Source organism: Xenopus tropicalis, chromosome 5 (genome assembly GCF_000004195.4).
Source record: "Xenopus tropicalis strain Nigerian chromosome 5, UCB_Xtro_10.0, whole genome shotgun sequence".
In the NCBI taxonomy this organism is placed as follows: Eukaryota; Metazoa; Chordata; class Amphibia; order Anura; family Pipidae; genus Xenopus; species Xenopus tropicalis.
In genome coordinates, this window is record NC_030681.2 from 105,323,968 (window position 1) to 105,348,926 (window position 24,959).

Below are 24,959 nucleotides of genomic sequence, written 5' to 3' on the forward strand. Positions count from 1 at the left end.
AAATATCCATTTCTGTACATTTCCAGCTAGCATAAGGCAAAACAAACACAATGAAGGCAGCTTTTCTACACAAACAGTATAGGTTGTGGGGTTACAGCTAAATGTTTCTGCCTAGTATGTGAATGTTTCCTCAAGCAGTACTTTGCTAGCAGTGGTAGAGAGCCCCCTGTACCCCAAAACACACACACCATGACACAAGCCTTGAGTATGCAGTGCAGTTTTGGGCTCCAGTCCTTAAGAAGGATATTAATGAGCTGGAGAGAATGCAGAGACGTGCAACTAAACTGGTAAAGGGGATGGAAGATTTAAGCTATGAGGTTACACTGTCGAGGTTGGGGTTGTTTTCTCTGGAAAAGAGGCGCTTGCGAGGGGACATGATTACTCTGTACAAGTACATTAGAGGGGATTATAGGCAGTTGGGGGATGTTCTTTTTTCCCATAAAAACAATCAGCGCACCAGAGGTCACCCCTATAGATTAGAGGAACGGAGCTTCCATTTGAAGCAGCGTAGGTGGTTTTTCACGGTGAGGGCAGTGAGGTTGTGGAATGCCCCTCCTAGTGATGTGGTAATGGCAGACTCTGTTAATGCCTTTAAGAGGGGCCTGGATGAGTTTTTGAACAAGCAGAATATCCAAGGCTATTGTGATACTAATATCTACAGTTAGTATTACTGGTTGTATATATATATAGTTTATGTATGTGAGTGTATAGATTGGTTAGTATAGGTTGTGTGCTGGGTTTACTCGGATGGGTTGAACTTGATGGACAATGGTCTTTTTTCAACCCTATGTAACTATGTAAGCCATTTCAAGAGCCTAACTACTCCTTTTATCTTTTAACACACAAGCATTCATGTCTCACACCTCCACTCTTGTATGGTTCCAAGGAGCAGGACAGCTAACAATAGGAGGGGGGTGGTGGAAAAATCCTGCAGCTTTGGGTGCAAAATTGGCAGAGACGTTCCTTCATTGGGGCTGCTGGAAGCTTCCTTCTCATTGTGGTAGGTTTACTTTTTTCTAATCAGCCAGACCACCAGAAGAGGGAAAGTTGGAAGAACTTGAAATCTTGGGAAGATTTTCATTGTAACACAATTTTCAGCTGGTCTTTAATTCTTTATTCTCTTTTATTACTTCATTCTGCAGTTTTGCAGTTTAAAATTTAAACGGTTTGTGCTAGCGTCCCTGCCATCTTGGCAGGAGAAAGACTTGGGCAATTGTGCTTTGTGGTTGCCAGGTTTATCCACCCCATCAATCAAAACGTATTTTTATGTTTCATATTGCAGACTGTTAGAACAAAAAAAGTAAATAGTTCAAAAACCACAAAAGCTAAAAAAAATTAGGATTAATTGCAATAATGGAAAAGTTATTTAAATCACTTCTTTAAATCAAGAAATATGACCCTCACTTTCTTCTGTCTCTTGTCTCTTAGTCCAATGAAAAGGCAAATCTGCTCCCTTAATGTGAATCTTCACGACACAAAAATTGAGGACAGTCTGGGAAAGTAAAGCCCACACTAAAGATGCCCTACTTTTATTAATTTTGCCCCTCAGGAATATGTGCCATCAGTCAAACTGGAGCCTCTGGGATTTGACTGGATTACACCTATGCCCCTGCTCAATCCTAAATTGCCTGGTTTTACAGTCATGGGCCCCCTTTTCAGGCCTGGGATTCATAATCGGCCATAGCATGTCAAGTACATAGAGGCCCAAACAGCCCAATATATAGTGACTGTCTATGGCATCTTACAGCAGCCCCTCTGGCAATTGACAGAATCCAAAGATTGCCAGTTATGGGCTGCCCCTTTTTATGCTGTACCTCTCCATAACTCACTACAGCATATGATGCATTTGGAGTCCTACTGATACTCAATCCCCCAAACCACAGCGAAGAGTTGGGCCACACTAGAACCCAGCGTATATAGGGGAAGGGCTGAACAAGGACTTGTACCTTAAAAGCTACACCTTTGAAAAGTGCCATTATTCTATAACAACGATAATGCTTTCCATTCAAGACAAAGGTAATACAACTACAACTAAACTACAAATGGAGAAATGTATTCAAAGCAATTAATAATAAATAAAATATGCATGATGCAAGCAATTATCATTCCTATGTTAATTTAGAAAAATAAACAGTAAACATTCTTTGACTACCTTGCAGCAACCCCACCAAAAGAAGAAACTTCATGTCCAAAAACAAATTTTCTCACTTTTTCTTTTGCAAATGTTTGCCCAAAGGACTTCAATATTATTCTTTCAGAGGATAAATATAAATACTCTTGGAACAGCTGAAATGTAACATACACTGTGACTAAGAGAGAAATGTTATACAGACTGGCATATGCAAACTAACTATAGCGGAAGCAGTCAGAGTCTGCATATGCAACACCAAACGATGACAACATAGACATTGTTAGCAATTTCAGCACCATGGCTGTTAAATGAACTAAGCATCCAGCTTTACAACTGAACAACGTGTTTTACAAATTCATACAAGCCGATGTCAGCATAGGATTCATCAGGTTTTATGTAATGAAAGGAGCACTGAGAATGAATCAAGGCAGTGAACTAAACACTCACCGTATACATTGTACTTAATTATAAATTTTTATAGAAAAGCCAGACCAGAAATACCACAATTAAACCTAGGTGTTATGGGGGCTGATGTTGGATGTTAGGGATACACAGCCTGATTATGAGTCAGCACACAGAAACATGAGTAGTGCAGTTCAACTGCTGTGCCATGAGGCTAGCCACTGGTTATTTATGGCCCCCAACAGAACTTTATTATGAAATAACATTAACCTGATCTGTTATTTACACATGTGAAAATGTGAGTAGGTTATGCCTGATAGGTGTACTAAATTAGATTGTAAGCCCTAATGCCCTAATGAATACAGCATACTATAAAGCTGCCAATGGACAGATTCGGCAGCTTATCATCCCATGTATGGTGCCCTCAGACGAGCCTGCCTGACCAATATCTGGCCGAAATTAAACTGGTTGTGAAGGAGTGCATAGGTGCATAGGACGGCCTGCATCCTGTCAATATTATCAAGTCTTCTGGACCAAGGGAGGAACAATCACACCAATCAGATATCACCCACCTCAAGATGGGCATATCAGAGAATGATCTGATTTTTTGACAACTTTGCCAAACAAGTGAATATTTCAGTGTATGGCCAGTCTGGCCAGTCTAGTTTGCTATGAACAACAGTGTTCCCTTACTTGATCTATTTGGGAGCAAACAATACTAAACTGTTCATGGCAGACAGCGTGTAAAGAATACTTTATCAGCCTTGTTTCATTGTGCCTGAGATGCAGCAAACTAGATAAACAATTTTCTCTGTTTTTGGGTCCATAAGCCACTAGATAAAATAAACTGCATCTGAATACTGTAGCAGGAAAGTAGCCAAACCAGTTCAAATGAAAACATATGGTCATACAGCCATACTTTCATATGCATTTTATGTTCCATAACGGACCAATTTAAGATATACATTGGCCCTGGGGCATTAGTGGGTCCATTTCCAAAGTTTGCAATTCTGTCCCCTGCTTTGTGAAGCAGTATTTACACACAACAGCGAATCCAAAAATGCAATAAGCAAGGCAGTTAGTGTTTGCCATGTCTGGAGCCCTGTGTATGGTCAGGGAAATGTGCCATTGGACAGAATATCTAAGATGGCAGCCCTTTAACTCATATATTAAAGGGGTACTAAACCCAGCTGCACTGCACAACTTAACTCAGCTGTTGGACTACAAATCACAGAACAATGTATAAAGAGGCATGTTTATGTAACGATAGAAGAGACAAAATGGTGTTTGTTTTCATAGACAATTTCTAGAAAAGGGGTGCAATCAGTAAATAGCTCTCATCAGTCAACAGCAGGAAGATTACTGGGAGCAGAACTTTGATTGGTTGCTATGGGTTACTACTCTAGAGTAAAATGCACCTGGCTTCGTGAATTCCTCCATTGTAGTAAATGTCACCTTGATAAATATTTCCCAGACAAGAAATGGAACAATAAAACATAGTTTTCGTAGGTATTTGTTTTTGTACACTACTGTGGAATACGCTCCTGCTTTAAAAATAAATGTTGATACCCTGTAATAATAATTATGCTTCCAAATTGGCCCTTTAAACCAGGAAACTAGTGAAAATGTATTGTCAAGCACAATATCTGAAGCATATTTGACACCCCTGCAATAACACAACTGTATGGCTGCAAACATGCCAGAACCTTGCACAGAGTTTGTTGTAATTTAAATTGCAATGTTACGAGTAACACTGAAATGCCAACACTGTAGGAGAAAGTACTGTATGTGTACAGGGCCCCAGATGGACAAAGGGGTTTCTACTGGCACCAGGCATATCATATACAGTATATGTCAAAGCGAATGTTCAAGAATACATTTTTTTCCCCAGCAGTGTGTCGGGGGGATAATTTCATCCTGACACAAGCAGAGGCGTTGATTAGTTGGAACATAACACAAGGTTAAGGAATCTTCCGAGTGACTTCCCCGTACGCCTCGCCATATGCGATGCGAAAGTTGACAGACATTGCAATTGTGTTGACAGATAATTATAAAGCTAGGATACCCATGCTTGTGACCCAATTTCACTTGCATTTAATGGGAAACTGAAACTATGATAAAAGCACAATGTACCAGAAGACTGAAAAAATGGTGGCATTAGCTTATTTCTACAAAAATAATTTCAAACCATGCAAATAGGTTATAGCTGGTGAAGAACTATAGGAGACAGAAGTTAATACTGCATGCACTTAATAGATGCCATAATATGCACCAATCATTACAAACAATATTTATCAAGGCAAAGTTGAATGTGTTCTGGGGCAAATAACCAACCCATGTATATAAAAAGAAATATGTTCTATTGATTTGAGTGAAATATATCCAGAAAATAAATATACAGCAATCAGAGCTCTAGATTTGCTGGTTTTCCATGGTTTCAGCAATTAAAACCACGCAAAGTGTTAAAAGAGGGGGGGGGGGGGGGTTCTGCATGGTACCTGCACACAGGTCAATTACACTGAAACTTACAAGTAAAACACAGGCTTGTCAGTAATTGGGCTTACTGGATCTGCCTACAAATGAATAGTTAGCAGTGACATTGCACATTTATGGAAAACTGAAATTAACCGTTTGTAATGTATGGGCCTTTACAGACTGGGCAATGTTATTAACACTACCACAGTAATACACACCGGTGTGTGACTAAAAAGCTTACTCCATCTAAAACCTCCTTGTGCTGTGGGTCCTCTGGGAGGAGAGGCTTGCATGTTTGCCTGGTGAGCGAATTCCAGGTGAGGAAATGCCACACCTTTGCTGGTGGAAAGGTTTATTTGCAAAAGGAACACAGTAACCACAACAGCTTTAGATAACACAAATTATTCTGTAATAGTGTCTGCAAAGTCCAGCAGATTTACAGAGCAGAATGTTAAAATAGGAATCAGGGGCAGGGCACTTGTGTGCTTGTGTGAGCAATCTTAATATATATTTTAAATGTTTGTTAAATTGCAAATCATACACACACCATGTTCAAAAAATGTTACACCATTCTAAAACGACACACAGAGAATGAATATACTGAGACGAGTCTGGAGGTGCTGCCATATAATCAACCTGTTTAGCTGGGCCTCACTGCCATGCTCTTAATTTCCTATGTCCTGGAATTATTAGCCACCGGCACTGAAAAAAAGTCTTATGGCAAAATTTGTACAAAACACATCTACAGTCACATGGCTACTTCTTTTGCAGACCAGATATTGAAGCCATCCTGAGCATGCCTCATAAACCATTTAGCACCTCTGGTTACTATTCCCCAACACATATATAAGCTACAGTATGTCAGCATCAGCCATATTGAAGTAGTGAAAGGTATACAAACTGGCAGGAATGGAGGTCAGCAACCTTAATTACACAGCAGGTGAGCAGCTACTACATGAATATATGAATAATTATATATATATATATATTGTGTGGTGTGGGCTAGGCGCTCAGTTATAGTACGTGTAATAGTGTATTTAAGGCAACAAGCCCTATTTATTCAATAAGAACTACGCTAAATGCATATTCCCAGGTAACACTGGACTTCAGTATTTCTCAAGTATGCATATTGTATTACATGCTTACAACTTATTACAGTGACTTGTATCAAAGGTGAGGCACAGACACCCCTTTCATAGCATAGGAATGGCCCATAATTTTATCATTCTCTATAAGAATACCACAAAAATTAACTAATTTAATGTAATGCTTAATATAAATAATGTATTTGGCATGAAGACAGAAGCTGGTCAGGTTAAGAATATGGCTCCACAATGTGATTTTAGCAAAACCATATGGATGTATAATGCTGTCATTTACAAATTGCTATAGTAGGCTGTTTATTTATTGATCCTAATAATAACATTGTGTCACATGCAGGTCACCTAGCCCAGCTGTCCAGATTTCTCTCTTTAGTTGTTCCTTAATAGATAGATAGTAGGACAGACAAAAGATATAGATAGATCATAGATAGCTAGATAGATGATAGATTCCTGCAATATATAGATATATATTGCTTGGGTGTGGAGGTACCACAGACACAAACATGGCATGTACCAATGCATTACATAGTGCCAGTGCAGATGAGACCCCTGTACTAAGGAGAGTGCAGGGTGTCTGGGAGTTGCTGAGCAGCGTGGGAGAGTGGGGAGAGGGAACCCAGACACACACAAGGTGCTTGCCATTACCTAGCATGGAGAAGATGAAGTCCTTAGCAGTGTGGATCTCCAGGGCTCTCTGATCATCATATTCCCTCTGGTCGTGCTTGCTGAATTCCTGGATGAGTTTGTTTAATTCCTCTATTCGGGCTCCGGACCTGAAATCCAGCTCAGGGGAGGAAGGTTTGCTACCTCCCCCGACACTGGCAGGCTTGGTGGGGATGGGAGCCGCCATCTTCCCGGTTCCGCAAGCAGCTGGGTGGTTTGAGAGCGGCCCTGACTCCTTCCTTTCCCTCCCCGGGATATGAGGAGAGTGCTGTACGCGGATTAGAGCGGTGCTGGTGCAGCAGGTCTCTGCCTCAGCTGCTCCCTCCTCTCTCCTTCTGCACAAAGTACAAACAATGTGACACCGAGCGCCTGTGAGATCATTCAACAAGCGGCACAGCCACGGCAGCACTTAACTCCTCCCATGCCGCCGGGGGCTCCCTGCCTGCCCGCCTAGCGCTACCGTGCCTGCAGCCTCCTGCCTCATATAAACCAGTGCTGGGATTTTACATGAATTCAATCTATTTTCAATACAAAAATTTTGCTATAGTTAACTGAAAGCTGACACTCTTTAAAGGGAACTCCACCCAAAAACTGTGTTTTGCGTAAATAAATAAATATATATATATATATATATATATATATATATATTGTAAAGCAACTTTCCCTTATGCATTCATTCAAACATTTTTAATAGTTTTAAAGTTATTTAGAAATGTTATCACAATTTAGAGAACTATTTCTTTAAGGGTCATTTATAACTGCAAGTGCAGTGTGTAAGTGCAATTTTGGATACAAACCACCATCTTTTTTTAGCCACATGCAGAGTTTTTTTTTTTACATAATTCCAGCATAACTATTTGCATCATTTATGACCAAGGGTGATTCTAGCCCAGGGGTCGGGAACCTTTTTGGCGTATGCCATCCCACCGGCGATTTACATTCTAGCTGGTGGGATGGCATTGCAGGGAGATTAGTCGCCTGCGACAACGGAGAATTTGACTTCTTGCAACAAGGTTACCTCACAGCTTTAAGCCCCTACACTACATATAAGCATGTTCCCTTTTTAATGTCACCTGCAGTGTACACAAAGGAAATTGTACATCATTTTTCCTTTTTTTTTACTGTTCCTAAGAATTGTAGATCCTTGCCATGGCAAACATGCTGGAATAAAGCTCACAATACTGTACAGAATTTATTTTACAGCATCATATCCCCCCAGCCAATGCTAAAGGTTGCTGGATTTTTACTGGTCCCATTTGCCCTTTGAAACAGAGAAACAAACCTGGTTGTAGCAGTATCACGGCACAGGGGGGAGGCCCTGACTGCCAACAAAGAGGTGGGGTTACCTCTGGTAGAGACAGGATTGTACAGTCTAAAAGACTTGTTCAGTAAGTCAGGGGGCCCTGTGACAACATATGGTAACCCTGGCATGGCATTCAGTTGTGAAAGTATTTGCACCTCCTTTCACATGACTTTTGCCTTTGCCACTGATTTGCAAGATCTGTCAGATGCTAAAAGTGATATTTTTCTTGGCATTTAGATTTGTTTAATAATTGCACCACGGGGGGACATGTAGGACCAGCCTGATATTCAAAATAGGCCCAGGCATGTCAACTACACAGAGGCACAAACAGACCTCCTACAGACCAATTGTACTTAGTAACAGTGCATACCACCCAAGGGACTCAGTCAGGCATAGGGTTAAGAAATTTGAGGTGGTACTGCAATTGAAAAGTTTTTTAATATATAGTTATTGTGCAAACTGTAGGAGCAGTGCCAGCACAGGCAGGCAGAGTATGGCACACACAGGCAGCATAGGGCAGGCAGAGTTTGGCACACACAGGCAGCGTAGGGCAGGCAGAGTATGGCACACACAGGCAGCATAGGGCAGGCAGAGTATGGCACACACAGGCAGGGTAGGGCAGGCAGAGTATGGCACACACAGGCAGCATAGGGCAGGCAGAGTATGGCACACACAGGCAGGGTAGGGAAGGCAGAGTATGGCACACACAGGCAGCATAGGGCAGGCAGAGTATGGCACACACAGGCAGGGTAGGGAAGGCAGAGTATGGCAAGTTTTTGCTGTACCACCACCATTAATATGGGTACTCACCTCACCTAGCCTAGACTAAAAATAATTGGTGCTATCTGCAACTTGTGTGCAAAACAGGTGCTAATATGCATCTGCACTGGTAAATCAAACACAATTTGAGGCAGATGTTGTTTTGTAAGTTTAAGGCAGTAAGTTTGTGTGTTTTCGCACCTTGCACTTGCCTTTGTAAATGAGCCTGAATATTATTCACCTGCCTGTCCTCCCCCAATGGGCCTCTCTGATGTTGGGACAAGCACACACACAGTGAACAAATGAAAAAGCAGAAGACATTAATAAAGTGGATATTATGTGTCAGCAGTGTCTTGGGAGGAAAGCAGAAACCAGGTGCGTGCAAAGAAAGCCTTTTTGTGCACAGAATATACCTTTCTTCTTTAGGGCCTATTTGAGAGTTCAGGGCCCTTTTGTTATCTAAAAGCAGAGTTGCCACCTAGTCAGTATTTTATTGGACTGTCTATTAAAAATTATACTTGATGCAAATACAAATATGCAAATATGTAAAAATGCTAAAAATATAGGAAGGCTGGTCATTTTGTTTCCAAAGGAAGTGACATCCCTGTCTAAACAATAAAGTATAATTTGCTACCCTGTTTGAATGTTAAAAATGCCTTTTGGTTGTGCAGTGATTTGGTTCTGAATATGGCGGTAGTTGACAAAAGGTGTTGAGTGAGGGAGTTGAAATTCACGACAGTTTGAGAAAAGCTCTGCTGTCAGTCTGGCACATATGGTGTACTGAATAGAACTGATTATAGTTTATTTTGTTTTATCCTTTATCCTTTTTTATGTTGAAAGAAAAATTGTCATATAATGTTTTTAAATGGAGCACTGAAGGCCACTCACTCAAGCGTTGAAAGTCACTCACCCTAAATTTAATTTGCCTGTTTTTTATATTTCCTAAAAGAAAATGTGTTTTTCTTCCATAGTAGGTTTGAGAGGGATAGATGCATATAATGGCAAATAATATAATGAAACATAAAGAAGACTTGCTATATACACAACAGCACAGCCCACAGCAGCATGTTGCGAATATTTCATGTAGCCTGGTATTATATATCTACAGGAAATCAGGGATTATACCCAAGGGCCACAATCAGGCGGTGCATGGAGTGCTGCAGTCCAGGGCTCCAAGGTGTAAAAGTGTGGGGTTTAGGTGGATCATGGGTGGAATTTTGGCATAATTGGGTAGTGGCTGTAACAGATCACGGGTGAAGCTGTGCATTGAAGGGACACTTTTTATTGGGATCACATTTTATGACTAGTCCTCCCTGTGTGTTATTGTGTATATTGTAAGATGTACAGTGCTGTGTATCAATGTAGCACTTTATAAATAAAGTTATACATAAATACATACAAGGGGCCACCAACCAAGGGGCACAGGTGAGCAGTGGGCTAATAAATTGGAGCCGACTGGGGGGGAAAGCCCTGCTAACTTAGTAGAATGGGGCCCCATTATTACTGATGGCAGTAAAAATTATACTAAAATAATTAATTATGAAATGCATGGCAGCAAGAATGCAAAAAATATATAATAGGGAACTGAACAAAATGCTGTGAATTGGATTTATCATCAGTGACATAATAAAAGAACATCTGAATACTGGCCAGTTATCTGAAACAACTACAGTGATCTCCAACCAGTGGTTTGTGAGACAACATGTTGCTCCCCAATCCCTTGGATGTTGCGCCCAGTGGTCTCAAAGCAGGTGCTCATTTTTGAATTCCTGGATTGTTGGCATGTTTTGGATGCATAAAAACCAATTGTACTGCCAAACAGAGCCTTATGTAGGCTGCCAGTCCACATAGGAGCTACCAAAAAGCCAATAAGCCCTTATTCAGCACCCTCATGAACATTATTTATGCTTGTGTTGATCCCCGATTCTTTTTACATTTGAGTGTTACTTATGAGTAAAAAAGGTTGGGGATTCCTGAACTACACTATAAGACATTATTGTTATACACTACATAGCAATGACTGAGATCCCATTCTGCATTTAATTTTATTTAATCTGACTCCACAGCAGATAATTTTGAGCTGATTTCTTTCATAGTGAAGCGTCTGTTCCTTAGAGCCAGGAAATCACAAGTTAAACTTTATCAACATATAATTCCACAGAATTGTCTCTCTGTATCATGACAACATTAAAAAGTCCTAATGGAGAATTTAACTTGAAATGATCATTAGTGCAGAAGCTCAGACTGGGCTAATGTGTAACAGACTTTCAGCTTTTGAGGAGCTGCCAAAATTCCTAATGCTGCTTGCCCTGCACCAACCCAGCAGGTGTATGTACTCAGCAAACACAATCTTCTTCAGAGGGATACAGGAACAAAGGCCCCCAGTAATGCTCACTGCCCATTTACCGGTTCCATATAATGCCTATTGTTTCTTTTAGGATAAATAGAATGTATGGTGTAATGGATCCATGCTGTGTATGGCACTTACTGCACTCTCAGGAACTGCTCCACTATTTTATTCCATGGCACAAAACTCAGCCACCAGGCTAGCCAACATTTGTAAACTTAATAAATATTGGTTGATCTTTGCATGTTTTGTGCTTTGATAGTGTACCAACATTTGTAAGCGTATACCCACTGTGTATGTTATGTGGTTGAGATGACAATAAAAGATCTGAATTTGTAGTTCATTTATGTAGGTTATCCATCCCCACATTGATTATGCCTGCTTTTTGCTGCATTTCCTAGCAAGGGTTAATGAAAAAGAAACTGAGCAAAATTTGGCCCACCTTTAGTAAGCACAGTTTCCAATTAGATCTTTGCTTTTAAACAGCCAAATCATTAGACACTGCCTGCTGATTGGTTGCTATGGAATTCATGTGTTATTACATTTGCTTTATTCTTGATTAATTTCTATTATCAAGAATACATTTGATAATAGAAATTTGAATTATTTCAAATGGTCAGTAAATAGGACTGATAAAATAACTTAAATGGGAAATATTACAACTTCAGGCACTGGTTGGCATTGTACAAAAAAATACATTTCTGTTTATGAAGACTTCTTATTCAGACCTTAGCATTGTTTGTTCCCTGCAAACAGACAATCTCGTAGTTTGACCTACAACAGTGATGCTAAATTGGCCAGTTATCCACTGATCTGTGTGGTGGATCTGTCTGCGTTCTTAGCTTAACTTTGTAATTTAAGACTTTATTACTAGTTAATACTTTAAAAAATCTAGCAAAATTATTTTAAAAGCAGCATTTAATAACAGCCATAAAAAATATGTTATCTACTTAGAAAGCTATAATTTTGGAAATATGGTGAGAGTGCAATAAGGTGACTCAGATGTGTTATTACATTACTATGTCATTTTTGGCAGTGAAAAGCAAATCACTGATTGATTTAATAGACCCCAGTTACATCATTTTTTAAATACACAGACACACAACCCAATTTGCAAGTGACAGCTCTGATAACGCCATCTTATAGAAGGTTATAGGGCAACTGTGTGCGTCTACAGCGCCTCAGCTGTTCCGTGACAATCCTGTTAACCAAACTTCACCCTGGCAACAAATTGCAATGCGGCACAGGTCTGAAAGGCTCCATTTTGCTACTGTAAAAAACACCCGGCTTTAATGAACAGAGCTCATAGTTCCCCATAGAAACTTTGTAAATGAGCTATCTCCAAGTTGTTTGTTTCTCCTGCAATAAATAAAGCAGTGTAACTGCAGATTGCTCATCAATTATTCAGCAGTTCCTAATCTCAAGGGTCTGATAAAGGTGCATTCACTGCCATACATGGGCATCTCCTGTTGATTAAGCACACACAAATCTGTTTCTAAAGATTCTTATTTGCATTATAGATGATATCTTAGATCGTACATAACATGAATGCAGAAGGAATTAAAAGGGACCTTGATCAGCTTATTATAGAATTGTTCCTTAGTACTAATAGGCTTTTATACTGCTAAATTAGTCACCAGCAAATAATAGAATAATAGACAAGTTGCAAACAGATCAGCTATTGTGTCATTTATCCTTTCATAATATTCCATATATTGTTTTTGCTTACAGTAAAATATTCACAACAGAGTTAATACATGTTCACTGCTCCCATAAACTCCTAAGGCAGCAAAAAAAAAAGTTGTGCGATATGGAAAAATTTGCTGCAAAAAAAAAGCCAAGTGACTACAATGTGTTTAAGGAATTTTTGCGTTTTGCTAATTTTTTGGCAGAGCAAAAAAAGTATCTGTTTGCTCATCACTATTTTCTACGTATTTACTTCAATAGGAGTGTGGTTTTGTAGCACCACCCACTGGAGGGATAAAGTACATGTTGCTTTGGCCTCATTTCCCTTGTGTTCCTCCTATGGTGTGTGTGACCTGGGGCAAATTTTGCCTAACATTAATGGTGTAGGGCATGGGTCCCCAACAATTTTAGCGCTAGGGACTGGTACCGAGCCAAAATTTTTATCCATGGACCGGGGGGTGGGGGAGGGGTGCGCTTTATTTGCACCTTTGTGCGCAAGTCACGTTCTCCGCCCCTTATGCATGCATTTTGTCGCGCCTTCTTGTGTGCGGCATGCTATTTCGAGCCATTAAGTGTGCGACGTGGGAACTGCTGCGGCCCGGTGCCTAACTGTCCGCGGCCTGGCAGTTGGGGACCCCTGGTGTAGGGAACCCTTTTGCATTTTCAGTACCATACTGGTTCCTCCTGGTATTGATGCTATGCATCTGTTTCCTTGCTGTACCAGATCAAAGTTAATATTAAGGACTCTTACACATGACATTACAACCCATGTTAGCCTGCGCTGGGTCTCTCCTGCTTTACACTGCAGGGAAATGCAGCAAGAAATGCAACCCATTCTTCCAGATTTCACTGTACTCACTAAACCACATACAAGTACCAAATGCAGGTGAAATTATTATTATTATTATTATTATTATTAACATTTATTTATAAAGCGCCAACATATTCCGCAGCGCTGTACAATAAGTGGGTTTCATACATTGAACATACAGAGTAACATATAAAGCAATTAATGACCGATACAAGAGGTGAAGAGAGCCCTGCCCAAAAGAGCTTACAATCTACAAGGAGAAAGGGCTGAGACACAAGGTGTGAATGCAGCTTGATGCCTTTTTTCCTGTGTTCCCTGCAGTGGAACACAGGCGGGATCCTCCTCAGGGTATGCAGCCTAAAACTCCTGTATGAGCCCTAATTGAGCCCTAATTGCTACGGTTAATCCTGATTGAATGCTGGCAATCAGTATGCTATTCCTTTTTCCAGGCACTTGATGAGACCTAGAATGTACTTTACTGGAATAAATCAATCTACTATTTTCTACAATTTCTGGCACTTCCTTGAGCAGCTAATATAAGCAAACATGTTGAGGTCGATTTATAAAAAATTGAATTTTCCTCTCAAATGTGCACTTATTTATTATGACCTAAATCTTGAAAACTTGTTTGCAGAAAAATTGGTGACAAGCAAAATTTTTCACCAGGCAGGGATTCGCAAAGAAATTCTGTGTTTCCCCACAGAAATGGACACCAAAACTTTGCAGCAAAAAAATTGTTGTGGTTGCACAAAAAAAAGTTGCATGCATCAAAAAAGGAGCACAATAGCCTCGTTTTGCAAATTTTCCACATAGTTTCGTGCATAACTAGTAAAAATGTGAAAAATAACATTTTACCCCTCATTTTCAATAGGTCAAATTTTTGAATTCATCTGAAAAACCCAAATTCAGAAATAGCTAACACAATTCCCATTGACTTCTACAAGAACTTGCCAGCTTTTAGATCCTGTATTTTTGTGTTCCATTTTTTTTCATCTGGGTTTTACAGTTTTTGAAGCAAAAAAATGTGGTAACATTCTAATGTTGATGAATCTGCCCCAAAGTGTATGAAATTGAGAAGCTTGAGATAATGAATTATTCTGTCATTTTCCTAATTCCTAGAGTTTTAAAATGATAGAAAAGTAATACAAAATAAAAAGAAACTCTTCAGGTATGTAAGGTATTGTTATATTTATTTAAATTTTATATACAATAAGCAAAGATTCAATGCATGATGTAACTGACGCAGCAATCACTTATGACCAAGTTAAGCCTATTGGTCCATGTTTTGGGGTAAAATAATGTCATCTTGTATTGACATATAATGGGAGCTTGGTCAGTCATTAATCACAAAGGTTGAAAAATCTTGTCTGGGTGCATGAATGCAAACCTCTCTCAGCAGCCCTCCATGACATCTGATCTGAGATCTCACTTTCTTTGCTGCAAAAGATTGGATTGGTCTAGTTGGGCCTAGCACTTGGCTGACCAAAGACTGCTTGCTTGGCAAGGTTACTCTACCTTTAGCTAATGTATGGTATTTCTAATGGTGATCAGCTATATAAATATATATATATAAAGTATATAAAGATAATTGTTTGACCAGGTGGCCTGTTTGAGCTGTCAAAGTTAGGCCTGGACTGGGAGCAATTAAAATGCCCTTTGCCAGTGGAAATTTTCCATTGCCTAAATGGAAATATCTAAATACACACCAATCATTTGCTGTCCAAAAATGACAGAATCAGCATATAATGATTGCCCATTTATTGGCAGACTTATGTACATAATAAAGTGTGCACACAGTAATCGTTCCCTGCATAGTTCCTCCTCTAGATTCAAGGGGCTTCTATGTTGCTTCTTTCAGCTGAAACACTCTCTACTGTCTTTAAAAGAATAATAGTTCATGCCTTTAAGGGATCATATGCATATTTCCAAATGGAAAAGTGTCTGAACAGCAATATAGAGAGGCAGTTATTCCCTTTGCCCTTATTGTTTGCTGCCTTGTTTAAGTGTGGATAAATAGAAGCTACTTGAACTTTAATGAAAAATGAAATGAAAATATTATGAATGAAAAATTATATTGAAGAGAAGGCAATAATACCATCAATAATACCATAAACCATTTTCCCCTAGAGCACATCACATTGCAATAGCTTTACTGACATAATGTTCAGATTATAAAAATGTTGTATGTTGTTGCAAAATTTGAATTTTCACTTTAATACACTGAACTGATGGCCCAGATTTACCAAGGACAGAAATATGACATATGTGATTTTACTGACTCTGCATATAACAGGAAGGTTTCTGGTGCATTAAGAGCAGAAGGTAAATGACTAGCCCAGTTTCGCAAAAGGGTGAAACAGTGGTTGCCCCCAAGAATGGCAGTGAGGCTTCCCTTACTCTTATTCATTATTTCTTATGAATGAATAAAAGAAATGAAGATGTAAATGAATGAGGTGCCCACAAAAGGGTTTTTCTGCATATCACAGAAAATAATCCACTTGTGACGAGCATCTTTCCATTCTGTGAAAATCTAGGAATCTATAAACTTTTATCTGCTGTAAGGACAGGGGGTATAAATAATGCATTGGGCTCTATACAGTAATGCTGATGACAGTACAATGGGAATGATAAGCTTTCACAAGAAAGGCCCTGTCAGAGGTCTCTTGTCTGTTCCCTAATGTACAGAGAATATGCAATGCTTACAAACAGAAAACACGGTAGGGAGTTACTACTAATGATAATGCTACATCAGCTACCCTGAAAAATTCTTATTGCACCGATTACACTGTTACAATGTAAAAAACAAAAATAAATGAATGCTGCTTGTTATAATTTTTCACAGTAGATACACAGTTCTCTGTTTATTAATAATAATAATAATAATAATAATAAGAAGAAGAATCTTTGCAATAGAAATAACACTAGGCACTGTGTATAATAAACCTGTAATGTCACCTGTACTGTAAAAAGAACTGATGCACATCAGTGAGGGGAGCGCTGCTATGTTTGTCTGATTCCCCTAGGATGGCAATTATAAAATTAGAGGATTTGATGTGACTTCACCTGTCATTTTTTTATATGATTGTTGGTTACTTTCCAGATACAATTGTTGAATCCCACCCACATGGCCATACAACTTGCATGTGAGTGCTTAAAGATGAATGCATATGCAACAAAGCATGAGAGCAGACATGTTGATCTCCAACTGTTTCTTCCTGTGATTGCAGCTGAATTGCATGATGGCACAATGGTTCTACTGATGGCATACAAACACGTGAGATCAGTCTATGGATAATTGTTGACTTTCCCCACTACTTTTCATCTCCATAGTCAAAATCTATAATTTGCAAACCTGCATATCAGACGATTCAGCTCTTAACGTTAGTAAAGTGGATGAATGATCTTTCCAATGACCAATGGTCATGGGAAAGACTGTAATTGTAGCGTGTATGCCCACCTTAAGGCACAGTTCTGCATATACAAGTATATAGTAAATAATGAGCACTGCTGCCTTGCATCACTGGGTTTTCAGTTTGAATCCAGTCAGGGCACTATCACAAAATGAGAGCAATGTTAGCTACTTACAGAGACAAAACACTATCTGCATTATCTAAAAGAAGATTGTATGTTTTCCTCAGGGTCTGCATGAATTGCAGCACTGAGGTTTAATTCCAGGCCGGGCACTATGTCTGTGTGGGTTTCCTCCAGGTACTCTGGTTTCCTCTCGCACTCCACAAACATATAGGCAGGTTAATTGACTCCTGATAAAATTGGCCGCCCTACTGTCTGTGAATGTGAATGGCACTAAGCCATTATGGAGTGTTTTCCATACGTAGTGTTTTCCAAACTTCCTCCTACAAACAATGAAGTACAGTCAGTTCTGTGCCCAAGATGTATCTCTTCTAGTCTAGAATTTCAATGGTAGCAAGAAAAATAGTCACACATTTCTTCTCATCCATAAATCATTTCTGGGATTAAACATATACATATAACAAGTCCAGCTCTGTTTGGTAGCAGAAAAACTATAGGGATCATTTACCACTGCAAGCACAGTTGTGCTCCCGCACTCTTCCCTGCAGTAAGTTGCGTTGTAAACCCCATTCATTAAAACTTGTGTCAAAATTCGCTCTTTGCGTTTTTTTTATAGTTGCACTCAGCCCCACTTGCTTTCTGTTCTGAATCGAGCACTGCTGCGCCTATTGATGCAGAAAATGGTGCCCTTTGTGCCCAGCAGCAATAGGCGCAGTGCTTAAGAATTTGACGCAGGAGTCACTCTTACAATGTGTCCAATTTGCTTTCATTTTGGTGTAGGTACAATGTTCACTTGCGACACTGGAATTCTCTACATTGTGAGGAGAAAAAAGATTGTTCCCAGTGATCATAGGGTAATTTATCTTGCAGAGCTTCAGTTGCCAAAAAGCAATAGCCCAGAGACCTGAATTAATAGTATTAATGATAATACACAGTTACATATTTGTGTCAAGTTTAACCCTTCAAAGTATTTCTCAGCATCACTGATACACAGCGTCAAAACAGGCACAGGCAAAAGGAGAAGCCTGTTTTTGGGGAAAAATCACCCTCTGCTATTTGTCTACAATATATAATTCTAATATTTCTGTAGGAATTTCTGTAGCAACTAAATTCCTACAGATTGCTTTTCCAAAATGATGGACCTTTTCATTGGACACCATGGGGATCACCCAACAGAAACTGAAATGATGGACACTATAACTTAGAGTTTTCCACTAGTGATGAACAAATCTGTCCAGTTTGGCTTCGCCCAAAAATTTGCGAAATGACAGCAAAATTTGCGAAACAGCGAAAAATTTGGAAAATGGGTTTATTGCGTGATTTTTGTTGCCCATGTCTTTTTTTGTAGCCCGCGGGCATTTTGACACGACCGTACCTTTTTTCTGACGCGACCATGCCCATTTTGATGCGGGCGCGCCTAGTGTGACACGTCCGCGTCTTTTTTTGATGCCCAACGGATTTTGTGGTGCCTAATTTTCTCGGAAGTTTCGCAAAACAATTCGCCAATGATCAAATGCATGAAATCTGTGACATTTTCGAATTGTTGTACAAAAAAACAGCATAAAAATTGGAAACCTCTAAAGTTTCAAAGCATAGTAAATCTTGAAAAAGTAACTTCTTTTATATCTAAAAATCTGAATCTGAAAAAAACATTTGACGGTTAGTAAATGGCCCCTTAGTGCATAAAGATACTAAAATTGCCTTCCCATTTAAACAAAACATTCTCATTGCATCGTATTTTGCAATTTAAAATTGTTTAGTGCACAACTTCCCTTTTAGCAGTGGCCCATCATGCACTTAGGAGGGAAATCCCCTAAGCATTACATTCAAGTTGACCAACTGCGTCAAAGTCACCCCTGATCTTGCTAGTAGCGATGAGGGAATTTTTTCGGCAAGCATGGATTTGCAGCGAATTTCCGCATTTCGCCATTGTTTAATGAAATTTCAATTAAAGTTTGCAGTGGAAAAATTTGTTGAGCGAAAATGTTTTTGTTGTGGATCAGATTGAGCACGGCCGCGTCAAAAAAGGGTACAGCCACAAAAAAAATGTGTAACAAAAAATAGACACGGGCGACAAAAAAAATCATGCAACAAATATGTTTTGCAAATTTTTGTGAATTTTATGGCGAAGCGAAACGGGACAGATTCGCTCATCACTACTGGCTAGTCATACAGTCATTATTTCATGTCACTAGATGGTGCTGTGAGGAAGGCAACCCCTTTAAAGAGGTTGTAGAGCAGGTTCTCCTTTAAGTGTCCAACTGCAAGTCGCCTCTGCTCTGTGACAGTAGCGTGTACCCTAAGGGTATAATTACTACAAAAGTTATAGCCCTTTAAACCGCATATTTTCATTTATATGTGTTCCTTTATCTGTGTCCTAATTCATTGTACAGTGCTGTGTAATATGGTAGTGCTTTATAAATAAACTATAATTATATACAGTACAAGAAATAATAATGGCACATGTATGTAAAGACTACATGATAATAATAATTAAAATTCCACACTTTAGGACTCTTTTGTTACTTTGCACTGTTCATGATTCAGGAAAGAGGTAAAAGGGTGATGTAGAGACTGGAATAAGTGGAGGAATATCCTTGATAGCCAAGGGCCCAAGACAGTACAATGTACAAATACGCACCTCTCTGGGGAAAGATCTATGCAAACATACACATCACATCACAGAAATAAAAACAGTTTGATGAGTTTGTCTCTCTTCACCTACTTGTGTGCCCTTGGAATTGCTTCACATCTCCCTATATTTTCCTTAATAAGTGATATCAGTTCTTTTACAATAAGCATGATCTGTTATTATGCACTGCCTTTAATGTGTTATTGTCACTCAGTACTCTTTATAAGTGATGGATTGCAGTAATGGTGTGAATATTATCCACATCAGCAGGGAATGATCTAGAGCTGTATATAAATAAGCAGGCTGGGAACTTGCTGATTTGAGCAGAGCCTTGATGAGAAAGTAACAAAGAGCGACCCTATTGGGATGGAAGCATCTACCTTACATACAAATAACCTTGGACTCACCGTTCCATCCAAAGCAATTTCTTTTTACTGATTGGAACAGATTAGGACAGCAAGTGATTTAAACCTGGAAATAGCGGAAACCAATGGCCATATCACCAAGACTTTAGAAACACACAATTTAAATTTAAGGTTGTTAAAAAAAGGGAAGAAATGGAAGTTACATCTTGTTATCATATAGCCTGGCATAGCTCCGGTGCTCTCAGATCTTCCCAAACACTTTCACATGTGGAAAATGAAACATCTTACTGAGTTTAAATAGTGTCACATTCAATATGTAAATGCTTTGAACTAGACATTTTCATTTCGGGAATGAAAAAAGTACCAGCAAGCATGAGGGCCTCTCCTAATATAGTCCTTGCTGGAAGTAATATATATTTTCTAATATATTTTCTAAGATGCGTTTATACTCAAGTGCTTAAATTCACTTTCTAGACATCCCTTCACATTGCAGTTTATAAATGAACAGAGTCTGCACGCTCTTTAAATGATTCTAAGCACACTCCATCTTCTTAGAGGACAGTATACAAGCCCCTGCTCATTCCAGCGGTGGAAGTGTTTGCCGTAATTTATGGAGCTAAATAATGAATGCAGCAATATTTAGAAATTATTAACATAAATTCCATCTGGATTAATTCTGCTTTCCTGACTTAGCAATTACCATAATGTATTTATCAAGCATCAGTGTATTCTGAAGTGAAGAACAGCGGATCATTAATTACAGGATTTATTCTAAAGGTATCGGATCCGTTATCCAGAAACCTGGTATCCAGAAAGTTCTGAATTATGGAAAGGCTATTTTCAACAGACTCCATTATAAGCAAATAATTTGAATATAACTGATTTTTTTTTCTCTGTAATAATAAAATAGTACCTTGTACTCAATCCCAACTATGATATAATGAATCCTTATTGAACGCAAAATAATTTGATTGGGGTTAATTCATATTTTAATGTTTTTTTAGTAGACTTAAGGTATTGAGATCTAAATTATGGAAAGACCCCTTATCCAGAAAACCCCAGGTCCCAAGAATTCCAAATGACAGGTCCCATACCTGTACTAATAGTTATTCCCCAAATGCAGCAATTTCCCTACAGTAGCTTATCGGATTTTTCAAAGAGCATCTCCTGTTAACTTCAAGAGCTGAAATTCCAATTTTTAAATCAGAATTTTGTGTCTACTAGTGCAGAGAGCGCAATATTACTCTCTGCACCAGCGATGTGGCACCTCCTTTTCCCCTCTGTGACACTCAGAAAAGGTAAGATTTGGGTGCGAGGGGAGCCGCCCCTTGCTATAGCACAAATACATTCCCAATACTGGCCTGTAATCCACAGAGCCACACACACAATTTATATGCAGTTGGAGAGTTTACCCTATTTATTGTGACAAACTGTGTATCTATTACGGCAATGTTATGAAAAAAAATGTATCTGCAGCTATCTGTTCACAACATGGGGTAGCAATGCCAGGCAGTATATGTATCAGCTGCAACAATAATAATAGCACCGTCTAACCGCAGGCAACGGGAGGGGGAAGGAGTCCTAGCTGACTAAAGACTACCTATTTGCACCCTAGTGTGCTTATTACCCACCCAAATCCTATCTGCCTTCAGCCGAACAGTATTGAAGGATGTGCAGTTTGCAAATTACACATTGAGAAGCAAGCACTTTAAATGGTTACAAAATATCATAGTTTCCTACTTGAAAAAGCTTCAGTGACGTGAAAGGTGTGCCAGGTGCATTTCTGCTTTAAGACTTTTAATTTGAATAGAGTAACCTGGCAATAGGAAGCTACAATATTTTGTAGCCATTTAAAGTACTTGCAACTCATAGTTGCAGTAGAGTTCCAGTGATAGCATTCCTGACAAGGGCAGCGTCAAATTTGTGGCCCTCTATATCAACCCATTACCCTTACCCTTTTACCTTTTTGGTCCTGTCAAATACAGTCACACGACAACCATTGTGGATAGAAAAGGACGCAGTCCGTTTATTTGCAACAGTATAAAATTTGCCATTATTTCACACAACCCCATTTAACAACATATTAATGTAATTAAATAACATATCTTAATCTCTAGATTGCATCTTTCTTCCTACTACCCTTTTTTTTCTCAAATCAGGGAGGGAGGAGCTTGTTATGGCAAAATGACCACTTTCCCCTATGCTCCTCCCCGCTTATCTCATTCTTTGTTCCCTTTAGCCAATCCCATCCCCCAAAGAACTACATTACCCATACTCCCTAGCACCAAACACTTTCCCAGGCCTTTTTCCTAACCTTGTCATGGCCCTGTACCCTCAACTCCTTCCTCGTTCTATTCTGGGGCCCCCTTAAAGGGGTTATAACCTGTATAACCTGCAGGGCTCCAGATGTTGCCATCACTTCTACAAGCATAACTCTGGCTAGTGAAGTTAATGGTTCTGCATCACTTAGATTGTTTAGGTTTCTAATGTTTAGGTTACTAAATTTACTTATCCTTCCAATGACATATGTAAATTAATTATATTGTATTAGGATACCATTAAATAACTATTTTTAATTTTATTCATACTAATTATCATCTTGCAGCTCATTATGATTTAAACTGATTTTATTTCACATAAAAATATAAGTGAAATGACAACGTACAAAATCGGAAACTGAACGTGCAGAGTGCAGCTGGGTCTGGCCCTACAAATGGTGGAATGCAGCCCTCTGGTGGCCAAACATATATTTAGGTTCTATTTCTTAGGTGCTTAAGGATCCTTCCTGCGTATAGAATGCATCTCTTCCTGCACTCCTCTGTGGTGGAATGAAAAACCTTTGTAAAAATTCATCAAACAAAGCTTTTGAAAGATAAGTAGTTGCTCTGCAAGTTCCTTGCTGCTTTCAGTCCCAATGCCTTTATATAATCTATATATATATATATATATATATTTATATATATATATATATATATATATATATGTATGTATTATCTGTAATGTAATAAAACATATGTTCATGTCATATTATATAATACAGATATTAGGTCTCTTTTCTGTACACCTCATATACATAAAGCTCTGAATTGTGGCAAGGCATCTCCCATAGGGTTCATTTCAAGCAAACAATTCTAATTTTTAAAAATTATTTCCTCTTACTCTGTAATCATAAAACAGTAGGTTGTATTAAACTGCACAAATCCATATTGGAGGAGAACTAATCCTATTGGGGTAATTTAAAGTTTAAATGTTTTTAAGCAGAATTAAGATATGATGATGCAAACTGGAGAAAAACCCCTTATCTGGAAAACACCAGGCTCCAAGCATTCTGGATAATAGATCCCATATATGAAGTAATAGATCCCATATGTAGCATGTTTATGTCTTACCTTTTAGCAGGGGGTGACATTATTAGGCACATTATTGGGCACATTTCTGTATTTTCTGCATTTGGTATAGAGATGTTAAATCTCTATCACTAATCTGTGGCCTGTTTATCTGTTATACTAGAGCCACCAGTGTTTCCATTCGGCCTAAAGTCCCTTACCGCAGGCTATACCTCACTGCTACAGGTGCTGCCTGCAGGCCCCTGAATCAGGCAGCTGAAAAGCATGTTAATAGAGGTCTAGCCTTGGAAAATGAATTTCTAAACAGTTCCTAAATTCAGATTCTTAATATGTAACATGCAGAATGTGCCATCTAGTGGCTTTATGTGACCATAAAAATATTTAGCAAAAGCAATATTGAAATTCTAGTCAGAGATAATTAGATAATAATGTGTGTGTATAGACATATTATTATTATAATTATTATTTTTGCCACAAACCTTACCTTTAAATGCTGGATGCAAGGCTGTGTGCCTATCAATGTTATTCATAAAAGTATTTGCATCCAAACACGTTGTTTATACTCCCGCTTTGTTGTGCTGAGTGCCCATTTGTTTGTTATAACTGAACATGACTGTTATGTCAACTGGTGAAACAGACTTGCACCTAAAGAAACAGACAATATTGCGATTTTAACACTAAATGCCAGAAGTGACCCCTGTTTTGCTAGAATATTTTAGCTGAGATGTGCGCCAGATGAGGACTTGCGGAGTCGGCGGGCCAGATTAAAAAGTCCAAGGGGCCGGACGTGGCCTGCGGGCCATAGTTTGCCCACCCCTGTTCTATGTGAATATCAACAGGACAAACTGAAATGCAAAGTTGGTCAAGAGGGAGCATGGATTGGGACAGGTGCCTAAAAACACCATTGTGAAATATCCCTTTATTTAACACCAGCCCCCCCCCCCAATAAAATATGCTTGGTGATCAGATGGTGATATATAATGTATTTAGTCGCCACTTTTTATACAGCATGATAAATATGCCCCTTAGGGCTCTTACACATTAGTGTTTTGCCTTGCTGTGGATTTCCCCTGTGTTTCACCACAGGACAAAACACAGCCATTTCTTACTTATTGACCCATACTGACACAGACACCTCCAATTGCTGAACGCAGGTGGAATGCATCATGTGTAAGAGCCAATGACTTGGTGTTGTTCCCTTGAAGGTGTCCAGGGCTTTCTTTTTCACTTCTTCCATGTAAAGGTTCGCTACAATTGGAGACACAGGCGAACCCATGGCACAGCCATGTATTTGTCTATAGAAAACTTCCTTGTGCTTGTGTATTGAGACATAGGTCCATTAAGGAACAAACTTGTTCTGGGTTCAGCTTTTTTCTGCTGAGGGTGGTGTTTTGTTTCAGCCAT

At 39.1% G+C, this 24,959-nt stretch overlaps 1 protein-coding gene across 1 annotated transcript in view; it reads right to left on the reverse strand.

Moving 5' to 3' along the window:
* mb21d2 (Mab-21 domain containing 2) overlaps window positions 1-7,234 on the reverse strand; it is a 51,492-nt gene extending 44,258 nt beyond the window's left edge. Inside the window, exon 1 of the mRNA XM_002934039.5 lies at window positions 6,757-7,234. Within this exon, the coding sequence (XP_002934085.1) occupies window positions 6,757-6,961 (205 nt within the window). The 5' untranslated portion in view covers window positions 6,962-7,234. The remainder of the gene's footprint in view (window positions 1-6,756) is intronic.
* Window positions 7,235-24,959: the final 17,725 nt, after the last annotated feature.